Below are 12,571 nucleotides of genomic sequence, written 5' to 3'. Positions count from 1 at the left end.
ATACTTTCTTTTTCTGGCTTTTTCTGGAATCAAATGCTTATTTCCCTATTGGATTCTAGCATGGTTCTTGGCTTGTTTGTTTTGGGGGTCTTGGGGTGTTCACTACTCCCTCTGCTGGTCTCACCTTCTTACTGTGGGACACATGCACCCAGGTTGGCAGCCGTTCACATTTCACAGCAGAGTTTGGAACTAAGAGGGTCCGACATGCTCCCTTCCAGCTTGACAGTAGACCGCTTTGCCAGGTGAGACTTTCGCTAGAAACCAGCCTTCAGGTTTTATGTTATGCAGCCAGTTGAACCTGGTGAAACACAGAACCTACTACATCAGATAGTCGCTTGCAATAATCCCTGATCAAGACATCAGTTATTTGATTTGATTTGTGGTTTTGTAAAGCGCACATATGCCCAAAGGCGTCTTAGCGCTGTAGAAACGTATGATTAGTGCAGAGAGGGAGGCATGATTTAGCATGATACGAACAACCAGGTTTTTACAGATTTCCTGAAAGACAGCAGGGAGGTGCTGTTTTTGATAGCAAGTGGGAGTCGGTTCCATTCCTTGGCTGCATGTAGTAGGAAGCTTCTACCTCCCCACCTTGCTTGTTTGAAGCGAGTTATTGACATTAAGGCGGCAGTTGGTACCCCAGATACCCTCATCTGCCTGCCCATTAGGATTTCGTGGGGGACAGTTCTGTCTTTTGATTGCATGAGCTCCAGAGGCAGGGTGCTGAGCCATATCAAGGGGGTGGAAGCATGCAGTTTTGCAAGTTTGTTCTTCATCTCATTATTCTTTCTCTACATCAGCCCCAAGAACTGTGTGTGATATGCAAAGTCTGATCAGTGAGTAATGCCTATAGCTTCACAGATTAGTTTCATTATTTTATTCTTGAAATGCACACTCTGGTCACTTTCTATGTGCATCGGTACTTGATACTGTGGAATCAGTTTCTTCAACAACAGTTTGTCCACATTCATTGCATCCCATCTGCGTATCTGGTTAGACTCAACCCATCTGGAGAACATGCGAATCACAGGACATATTGATAACCCCGTACAGAGGCATCTCAATGAAATCAATCTGTAATCTGAAAAATGGTCTATTGGAGAACATGCGAACCACAGGACATATTGATAACTTCGTACGGAGGCAGCTCTATGAAATCAATCTGTAGTCTCAAAAATGGTCTATAGGCCAATGAGGAGTGAGTTGGTAACAACTGTTCCTTTCACCATGTTATTCCTTTGGCACACCAAACCTTATGAACAATAGTCTTGTGCAAATTTTCGAGTATTACCATTCTGCCATATTCCCAGAAAACGGTCTGTCGTTATATCTCTTCATGAGTATGTGGGGCCATGAAATAAATTATCCATTTGTGGTAACAACATTTGGTAGCACCACCCTCTCCTCTGGGTCTACTTACACTCCTATCTCAATCAGCCTAGAACCTTTTCGCTCCCACTCCTGCCTTTCTACCTATTCAGCATCCTCTTGTATACTCCTGAGCTCCACTGTTTAGGCAGGCACCTCCGGGATTGTCACAGTCTCAAAAAGAGCAGCTTGACTCGTCGGAACATTAAGTGCATGAAACCTTGCCACCACATCAGCAAAATTGTTGCCTCTTGAAACCTCATCTGACCCTCCTTGATATGTTACACATACACTCGAGGGCCATTGGATTTTAGGAGTATCAGTGGAAGTCCTAAATCCCCTCTGTGACCAGGGTTAACAATAATCCTAAACTACTACAAAAACATAATGTGAATCAGTAACAAAGAGGAGGCTTCAGTTATCCTTTTTATAGTACACATGGCATAAGAGGCTCTCAAAATCTCAACAGTCTCTTATGCACGAGCCGTCATCATATATGTTGTCTATTGAGATTTACTCTTTTCAAATGATATATTTCTTATACGCTCATGTCATAATATATCCTTTTATTTTATTTCTTCCGTCGCCATCCTCTACATTCCTTCCCTTGCCTTATTCATCTTGTCTCCACTGCTTACTTCTTATGATGTAGTCCTTAGAAAGTTGAGGACAGTTTGCTCTGCTGTCACCGTTCATGCATTTTCTGTGGTGCTGATCTCTTGTTATGTTCATATAATAAAGAGTTCTGGTCTTCGAAGAAGTACAGCGTATTTTGTTTCTTTATTGCACAATACATTAGCACAGCATTTCAAAAGTTCATCTTTAATATCTGGGGAAAAGGTGGTGCACAATTCAATCACCTGAATACAGTCACACTATTTCTCCTCATCCTGCTGAGAAGGTAAAGGCAGTAACGTGGCAAAATTCAACCCCGCACCTATTCACAGATATGGTGGGGAAAGCTGGCAATGTTATCTCACAATAAATTAGACATCAGTCAAATGCTGTGTTTTACGACGTCCAAGCAAAAGTTCAACTGGATGAGGTACATACAGTGTCACAAGGTGCCTCAACACAATATCATCAGACTGTTCTAATGCCACTGCTAAAGCTGTAAAGGCTCTTCGACCCACCCAGAGGGCTACAGCTGTGGGGTACAATTTTTTAAATGTTATTTATTTATTTAATGTGATTTTATATAGCGCGAACTTTACCCGAAGGTGTCAGAGCGCTTACATAAGAACCAGTTTCAATACATAAGGACTTAGGATTACTGTGTTAGTACAGACAATGAACATCCTTCTCTCTCTGTGCAGTACAAGGAACGGTCTTAATCAAAACCTGGTATCCCTATAGCTGGGGAGGAGAACAGGGCACATTTCAATACCACGACTGGTTTGTGACATTCTTCTAACCAGGGCACTGGATTGGGGACAACTTTCTTAATTAAACAGTGAAGATGTTGAGTTATATGGGTGAAATCTAAACTCCACTGCTGCAGTACCCTACCATGCAAGAGAAACCTCTCACTTTTCTCTGTGTACAGTGTGGAGACAGCTGTCAGACCTCTGTCACCCTTTCCTGGGGCACTTTCCTTTTACCAGCATTTCATTTATATCCAAGATTACCTTGGATTTATAGTACTGAAGGTTTGCAATGTAGATATTATGCCCTCCTTGAGCCAAATGACTCAACTAAGTTATGGTGTACCACTTACGTGCCTCCCTAGTAGGCAAGGCAATGCAACCGATAAATCGTCAATGTACTGGACTAGTACTGATCCATGCTTGAGACGCATGGGTTCTAAATCCTTGTGGAGGGTTTGAGGGAAAATGGATGGGGCCTCCTTATCTCCTTGTGTGATTCATTTTCAGAAAAACACCATATTTTAAAATTGGTCGGCAAATAAATATTGGTTGTCTTTATGCAATGGTCTAGAAAAGAATGCATAACACAAATCAATAACAGTAAATCAATCTGCGAAGGCTGGGATCTGAGACATAATCATAGCAGGGTTCTGGATCACTGGGAAACTAGGGACCACTATGTCATGAATAGCTCTTAAATCTTACACCATTCTCCAAGACATACCATTAGCCTTTCGCACAAGGAGAAAGGGAGTGTTACATATCCTTGACTCCATCCACTTAAAATTGGCCTGTCATAGCAATGACTTCATCACCCAATTATTTGCAAGAGTTTATACTCAGGAATTGGTGTCAACTTAAAGCCTTCCTTCAACCTTGCATGCACTGATTGGGCACTCTGCATTTTCCCTTTCTCTCCACCTTTCACTGCCCAGAGCCCAAATGGTACTGTGTTAAGCAAATCTTTAGGTGTCTCACTCAATTCCGGGAAGACATGTTTGCCTTATCATCAGTCATCACCTTAAAATGCGCTTCTGGGTCTCTTGTCGCACAAACACTCCCTCAGAGGTTCAATACAAAATACAGTTAATTTTTCACAGCAGATCCCTCCCCTGAAAAATTCACAGGACTAGTATAGCTGATCAAAAATCATGTTGCTCGATGATGAGCCCTATAAGTACAAGAACAGGGTCTGAGGTGGGAGGAGTAATGATACAATTTGAAATGCTGACTGCCTGCGCTATCTTTCCTGAGAGGGGTCATTGGAGAACTTCCTTAGGTTTTTTGGTAGAGCTTCTGGCCCTAGTATCGACCAGAAAATCAACAAGATGTCCATTCCCTCTCCCCTTCACATTGGGACTTTCCTGATAAATGGAGGTACTGGAGCCTACAAGCTGTCATCCTCTCTCAGGCAGTCCTATGGGACATACTTGAGCCCATCAGGACACATTTCGTGGCAGCAAAGTGAAGGAATGTATTTTTCAATAATGACATAAGCTGGCTTGCTGACATCAGAGCCGGGAAAGAGGCTGGTGGATAGAATACATCAGCGGCCCGTGCATGTAAGAGCTGTTGGGCCGGGTGGTGGGGTATTTCAACAGATACCGATGAGGCAAAATTAATAATTTAGATAATTTCCCCTCGTGGTCGCCTGTAGAATTCTTCCCCCCCCCCCCCCCCCCGAACCCGGCCCAACCACTCTTACCTGCATGAGCCGCTGCTGATAGAATAGACTTGGCATTGCAGCAGGAGAATGGAGGCAGCAGGCAAGTTTGGGGCAGTTGACTCGGCTGCTGGGATAGTCTGACTCTGTGTGTCTCCCTCTGAGATATTTCCTTTTTATTTCCGGGCAATTGCTTTTCCTGTGTCCTAACTTACCACATTTGAAAAATACATCTGAGTGCCTTACCCCATCTTCCCAGCCTCTGCCCTTGCCCTTCCATGGCCACCGTAGCCTCTCCCTCCACCTCTCCACTCTCAAATTGTTTTAAAATCACGTGCATCCCGATTGCCTGCAAGGATTCTGTTTAGACCACCATCAACTTACCCTTATCCTTCTTTTGTTTCCAGTCAAGATATTGACTACAATACTGCACCCATGTCAACATTTTCTCAATTGTTTTGGCTTTCCTACACATCACAGATTGTTGCACTAGGGAATTCATAGCAGGTCGTAGTCCCTCACAGAAGCTGGCAGAAGGACCAGCTTTTCCTGTTGGGTGAGCATCCTCTATTTTACGGTGCTGCTTATAAACCTGCAAAAGCATCTCATAAAAAGGATGAACACTCTCATATTTCTTTTTCATAGTTTTTATAGTCTTGGACTAATTTACATGTTGCACCAGCAATTTTGCCTTCAAATATTGCATCATATCCGTATACTTTTCCATTACTATTGACACCTTGCGGCTCGGCTTCTGGCCACATTGACAGACACCTTACAACTGTTCCAGAAATCTATGGGGTTCTACAATAGAACACAATGCATCCAAATCTGAACATAGTAATTTGATAATTTTACCTCTGTGTACCACTTTTCAGTATTTTCCCAAAAACTAAAAAAATCTTTAGTGAAACTAGCGCTATGGCGCTACGATGTGTGCATGATGCATGGCTGCTGAAATAAGCGCTGGCGCAGGGGAAAGGGAGAGCCATATCTATGAAGAAATGGCGCTCTCCTGCGTCCTCCCTAGAGCGCAGCCTCGCGGGGGGGGGGCTGCGCTGCGTGACTTTTTTTGTAAATCTCCGCCATTGCATCTTCTCCCTTGCTCTCCCACGCCATCCATAGGTGAACTGTGTAAATTAACATTTTAATTGTTAGCTGCTGAAGCCTAAGCATGTACTAGTACTGCAGCAATGTGCGCACATATATAATACAAGATTGAGTTGGTTGTGTTTCATCTGTTTTGCCTACGCAGTGACATTGGTATGCTTGCAAATATGTATAACGTCATGTGCGACGATAAGGGTGTCTTTAATCCACGTGCTATCTTTTCTACATTACACTGCTGATGCAACCCAATTGAGTAACAACAGTTCAACGCAGGAAGTCCAGCTGACATGTTAGTAAAACATCTTTGGGATCCACCAAGAAATAGGAGAGACACAACCCAAATTTATCCACAGAAAGCACCTGTAGAAGAGCCTATGATGCCTACCTGGAATCAGTGACCCAGGATGTCCTACAGACACCTTAGTAATGGATTCATGCTTTCTGCCAAGAACCCGATTCAAAGGGCATCAATATATAAATCCTGTGGAAAGAATGTAGTCAGATTACAGGAAAAAAGAAAAGGGAATGGCAGGTGGAGAAGGACAGGAAGTTTAAACAAGGGATATAAAGAACTACAAGAGCAGGGATTCTGGCCCAGGGAACATCCAGGCACTAACAGGACCAACCAGGCAAAACTCCAGCCTCTAATAACATACCCTTCTTATGTTTATGGATATTAAGATGTTCGGTAGATATTTCATCTACACATAGTCCTAAATCTATATCTGAGCAAGATTCCCACATAAAATATGGAAGGAGCTAGGCTCTGAATTCTTTTCAGTTCTTCGCCAGTTGTGCGAACAGTCCTTTGGCAGTGGGGTGGTCCCATCATACTGGAAGCAGGCGATAGTATCACCCCTCCTGAAGAAACCAACCTTGGACCCCAAATGCCCAAAAAGTTATAGGCCCATTTCTCTTCTTCCTTACCCAGTGAAGATCGTGGAGCGCTTGGTAGTGGGTGCTTTCCCATTTCCTGGAGGTCAACAACAAGTTGGAACATAAGCAATTTGGGTTTGCCCGGGGCATGGAACGGAAACTGCCTTGATTTCCGCCTTGGACGATCTTCAAAGGCGTGCAGATAGGGGACAATCAGCTATTCTAATCCTGCTGGACCTGTCTGCCGCCTTCGATACAGTTAATCATGCGATTCTTTGAGCAAGGTTAGACGAAATGGGGGTGATAGGTGTGGCCTTAAGATGGTTGCAGTCATATCTGGCCAACAGACAGCAGGCGGTGGCCCTCCCCTTTTCAATCATGCTTTGTAGACACAGAGTACGGGGTACCTCAGGGGTCCTCAATCAGTCCTATCTTATGTAATACCTACATGAGGCCGCTGACCGGCATCATCAAGTCATTTCACATGAGGTTGGTGAACTATGCCGATGACACCCAGCTCTTCCTGTCCCTGGATGGAGACCATGCTGGCTCTCTGGAAAATTTCCATGCATGTATGCATGAAATGGTTAATTGTTTAAGGGACAACTCCCTGACAAAACTGAGATATTTCATTGTGGAGTAGGCAGAGTGCCGCCGGCTCTTCCAACCAACTTTTGGCCTATCCCCACAGATGTTCCTTTGGTACCTGTGGGGACGGTGCGAAATCTGGGGGTCAGCTTTAATGATAAGCTGAACCTAAAATCTCATGTCAACAAGCTGGTGGGGAGATGCTATTCTCTTATTAGAGGATTACAGAAGGTGCAGCCAGTGTTACCAACTCAGACCAGAGCTCTAGTGGTCAGGAGTGTCATTATGAGCCGCATTGACTACTGTAATGCCTTGTTACTGGAGTCTCTGAGATATCTGCTTGAGAGGCCCAGAGACTACAGGCGGCAGCAGCAAAACCTGCCCCTATGAACCACGTTGGTCATCTTAATCTCAGGCCCTGGCAGAGCTGCATTGGTTGCCGGTGGCTCAAAGGGTACAGTTTAAGTCCCTCTGCATCGTGTTTAAAGCTTTACACTGACTTGGGCCCAAACCAATACAGCACAGGTGTGGGTGGTATGCTCCTATACGTAGCCTTCGCTTCTCAACAGCTAATCTTGCAATCACACCCAAGACAAAGAGAGTAACTATTTGGGGGGGAGCATTTGGCGTGGCAGCTGCCCGTTTGTGGAATAGTCTCCCCAATGAACAGAGACAGATACCGGGCTTGATGTTGTACCGCAAGAAAATTAAGACCTGGCTTTTTCCTAGAGTATAATTATCTGGTAAGATCTATAGTAGGCTCCGTTTGGTAGCATGCGTGTATCACAGCGCCAGGATGCCCGCAGGGTTACAGCGCGCTTTATAAATGTGCTTACAATTACAATTACACTGTGCGTGAGCAGAAAACTAAAGTTCAGATTTTACAGACATGCGGCTTTGTAGACTCATCCACTCCTCCGACTGAACATATTATTGTATTTCAGAGATGGGAGGGGAAATCCTTGACCTTTCCACGCTTTGCAACCAGGAGACATCGCACATCCAGGCAATGGCGCTTGTTTGTCCAGAGGAATCCAAGTTGGATGGTGGAGGCACAAAACTTCAGTTATTTTATCTGACACCGGATATCCTAGATGGTAAATAGCTTTCAATTTTAACCCCAATTTATTTTACAGTCCGATAATTATTCATGTTAGTGTATTTTTCCCAGTGTACAGTGAAATGTGTTTAAATTTTGATTGCTTTATGCAAATGTTACAGTGGTCATGGTTACAAGCAGTCATTGGATGGGGGCAGAGAGCTGACTGTCTTTAACAGAGGCAAACACATTTTAAAGTATGGTGCTGTAGTTGATGAATGCAATACAATTCTAGCAGCAATATTATGCTGTTGATAGCTCCAGTTTTAAACTGTTGTTGGTCACAAATTATATCTACTGTGGTCTAGTCCCCTTAACACTGCAAACTATAACATGACGTTCAGATTCGACCCTATCTCCCTCTAAACTTATTTATCAGATGGTAGACTTGCACTTTGGGGGCTTGTGGAAATGAATCCATTAAATCCAGTAAACCCTACTGACGGAGGCGGCCATGCACTGAGCACACACACAGCCGTCGGTGTACGTAAGCGTTGTGTGGGTGTCAGCGCTGAGCTAGAGGGACTTCTGTGGGTCGGCACTTCTGTGGTCTAGCCAAAGTGCAACAGCTTTGTTTAATATTCTGTTTCCAACCCACTCCAGGTCCCAGCTCTAGTCCCAATTTCCAACCAGTTAGAGGGCTACTCGCTCTGATCCCACATTTGCCCCCTGACATGAGTGGCTTTACAGAATATCAACTATACTGCAATGTTTTTGCCCCATTTATCTTTATCTGCTACTCCCAGCTCATCCACTTCAAAATGGTTTAACTACTGTTTCAGTGCCAGTCAGGTGTCTTAGTATGTCCTATGTGGCCTGATTCCTTTGGTTAATCTTACCCTCTGTACCTTTACCTCCAGTCTTGATTTTCAAGGAGCCTGCTGTGTTTCTGCTATTACTCCATCCTTTTACTGTGGTTCTCTTCACTGGTATTATTGACATCACTTTTTGTCATCAAAGGGGTGGGAAAGGAACTAAGGGCCTCATGAATATTCATGAAGTAGGTTGAATTGCAACTACGATTCTGTTTTTGAAAACCGGCCTATTGGTACATGGGTTGCTTCACAAAATATCACACTGGTCGCAAAAATACTAGTCACAAATTGTAGCCAGTATTTTGCAACCAGTGTTTATATCTGGCCCATAGAGTCTTGGAGCGGTTTCTTTCACTTAGAGCATGGCACTAATCCACCAGGGCCAGTAACTCGCGCAATGAGGCAATCTCAATTACCACCGATGTTCCAAAGAGCATCAGGTGCAAGTTTAAAGCAGAGTAGACTTCAAAGTTTGGAGGCCATCAGTCGCTGGCCAGAGTAAAAGAAGCATCCATGCCTGTGAAGGCCTGCCTGGATCTGTCTAGTCGATCATTGAGAGGTTTCAGAGAAGGAGGAAGACGCTGGATGTTAAAAGGGAGGTGTAAGATGAAGTGAAAAGGAAATCTGAAGAACCATTTTCTGACTCCATCTACGTTGCCAAGGAAGAGGTGGAGCCCACAACCAATAAGCTCCCTGTATCCATGAGAAGCGGCTTGAAAAGCATCCCACCCTTCTAAGAAAACATCAAAGAGGATTTGGTCAATAATTTAACTTTATGCTTATCTTGGGTTGAAAAAGGAGAAAGTGGCAAAAACACTAATTAATTGAATGGCCATACTGTTCCTGATGGCAAGCTTAGACTACCCTTTTTTTCCCGCTCATGAAAGATCACCTTCATATGAAAAGATAGTTAATCTGATCGAACACAGAACAATGAGGTGATTGCAGTTTTCAGGGATAACACTAATGCAGGAAAAGAGTGAAAAAACTGTACTTCTAGCCTGCAATTTTACTCGATTTCAATCCCATAGAAATTACCAATGCACCTTAAAGCATGGTGACAATGCCTCAGGTGGGACAACTGAATTGTAATACCCCTGCCACTCGCTTTCCTTCTGTTGAGGTTAAAGTAATCAAAGACCAACAGCGTTGGCAGTAAGGCAGAGTCAAGAGTCAAGATCATCAAAGAAGGTGCCTGGTGTGCCAAAGGGGGTCAGGTCAGTGTGGATGGCAAGTGGCATGGCTAAGAGTTGCAGAGTTAGCATTGAAGCGATGGAGAACAAAATCTGATTTAGGTAATTTTGTTACACATGGATGGGACATTCCATAAACACCATGCAACCCAGTAATTGGGTGGTTCGTTTCTTGAGGTTTTATTGGTCATTCTCCGTGGAGATTTGCTGGGCCTTTTGTGTGCAGGGGTAATGCTAGGAAGAAAAAAGTCAGTGGATATGCTGGACAGTATGGTGAGGTGTAGGCTTAAAAGAGAGAGCGGTCAAGGAGGCCAGTGACTAAGGGGAGTAAGATGTGGGGGATGAGACTGATAGGGGAGAGCATTCATGACAAATTATGTATGGAGGCAGACAATCAAAGCATACTACACAATGCTTAATTTGTAAAAGAATAAGTGCCAGGGCCTTAGTCAGGAGGAGACTGCAGCTTGCACCATCCATTGCCCATGCCAGCTCTGCCAATTACCATGCCACATAACCACTAACCATCACAGTCTTAAAAAGGGTGACAATTCATAGTATACCAGGCCCCCAAAGCTGTGAGAATGGCTTGGGTGTGTAAAGATCTCACAGTTTTTTCTGCAGGAGCGGCCAGGAACCAAAGACAGGTCCACAACTTCCCACCAACACCACCGTGACTATCAAACTCTAGATCACGAGGGTGCTTGCGGGGAAGAAGGGAAACAAAACAAGGAAAGGTTTGGGGAAGAATCTGTGGAGCGATACCCTCTACTGGCTGATGCAACGATCTCCTCCACTGGCTGGCTTTAGAACTTGGCAGGAGCTGAAAGGGAAGGAAGAGATTACAAAGACAGTAGAGAGGGGTGTGCACAGGAAGTATGTGTTGGTGGAATAGTTACCTAACTGTCTTCTCTGTATGCAAAATCAAATGGTCGGTGTAAAGGTAAGTATGTCTTCCTAGGCTCAGTTAGGGATATATGAAGACAGTGAATGTTCCCTATAATAATGATAAGGGAAAGAATAGAAAAGACCTTTAGAAAATGTATGCTGTACTACAATATTCTAGCTCCCCCCCCGTCAACCCTTTGTCTCACCATAGCATAAAATGAATGGGTAGTGTCTGGGATCTGTTATGGAGAAAAACAGTACTTCTTCACCAAATACATCTAAGAGTCCCACAGAAAGGAAAAAAGCGGGTATGAACAAGTGTTGCTCTATGATATCAAAATATAAGAAAGAGCAGCGCAGCGCGCTGTTACCAGTCTTTGTAAAGGTCTTCTGGTTGGATTGGAGGAGTCTTGCAGAAATGCAGCCAACAAGCTGGACAATACGCTCCACTGGAGTTGGGCCGAATGAAATGGGGATTAATAAACATGGACAAAGGGACGGGCGGAACTCCAGGACCAAAAGACCCCCCAAAAGACCAGCGGAACCGCTCAGTCTAGATCCGGCCGGCCGACGGAACAACAAGTCTGGCCGACTGGCAGAACCCGACTAGAAGCAGTCCGTCCGGCTCTCGGTAGTCAATGGGAGGAGTCCGGCCACGGGGAGGTTTGCTAAGGATGGGAATAACGTGAGCTACTGGTACCGCGTAGCGGAAGAGCTCTGGGGAATAGAACACGAACAAGGAGTTCAAGGACACAGAACCAACGGAAACGAGGAATCTGCTTTAAAGTTCCCGCGGGGAACTCGGATTCTTGAAAGCAGGAAATACCACGAAACGGAAGTGACGGGTATCGGCAAGGCTAGAACGCAAAGCGTTGTGTTGAGAGGAAGCCAGGCTCAGCCTGCCTGACCTCCTTGCGCATGCGCGCTGCCGAACCGCCATCTTGCATACTTCGGGAGCAGTCATGACAGTGTGGCAGTTATCAGTAACTGTTAATGTGTGTTGAATTAATAAGAATCTGTTATTGTACTGCTTTGAATGAATGTGTATAATAATTATGTTTATAAACATAAAGGTATTCATTAGTTCTGCTTAACAAATGCACATAATACTTATGGGTATATTATTCTATGTCTTACACATATGTGTATGACTGCAGAAATAAGTAAATTGTTATCATAACTATTTATCTACAATTGCTTCACTATTGAATTACCAAAAATGTGTTTTTATAAAAACAAATACATTATCTTAAAGTACAGAAACACTTGAACGTCTGTGTTTATTAAATGCAACTCGGATCTACATTTATTACTCTCCTTATACAAATAACTTCCATGTACTTATGTATCTTTATTTATTACTTTACTTCTAATTAAGCATTTCCAATGTACTAAGCTAGATCTCACCCTATACTTCTCTCAACATATCCTCTACCTCCACTCTCTGACTCTCCCAAACCCCATTCTACTACTATGATCCACAAAATAACCCTTTCTAGACTCTTCCCTCCTTGCATCATCTCATACCTCTTTTACTATTCAGATATCCCAAACAAGCCTTTCAAAACACTTTCCTCTGACTCTTTCCCCATCCACCTCCCCTT

General features: G+C 43.9%; 1 protein-coding gene across 2 annotated transcripts in view; it reads left to right on the top strand.

The window, feature by feature from the left end:
- The window catches only part of CFAP43 (cilia and flagella associated protein 43), a 922,989-nt gene that overhangs the window by 218,019 nt on the left and 692,399 nt on the right, over positions 1-12,571 (top strand). For both annotated transcript variants that reach the window (XM_086922745.1, XM_086922746.1), the window contains one exon: positions 7,917-8,069. In XM_086922745.1, the coding sequence (XP_086778871.1) occupies positions 7,917-8,069 (153 nt within the window). The remainder of the gene's footprint in view (positions 1-7,916; positions 8,070-12,571) is intronic.

This window comes from Lissotriton vulgaris, chromosome 5 (assembly GCF_964263255.1).
Source record: "Lissotriton vulgaris chromosome 5, aLisVul1.2, whole genome shotgun sequence".
Lineage (NCBI taxonomy): Eukaryota > Metazoa > Chordata > Amphibia > Caudata > Salamandridae > Lissotriton > Lissotriton vulgaris.
Note: the sequence above shows the minus strand (reverse complement) of the source record. Positions and strands in the feature narration are given on the sequence as shown.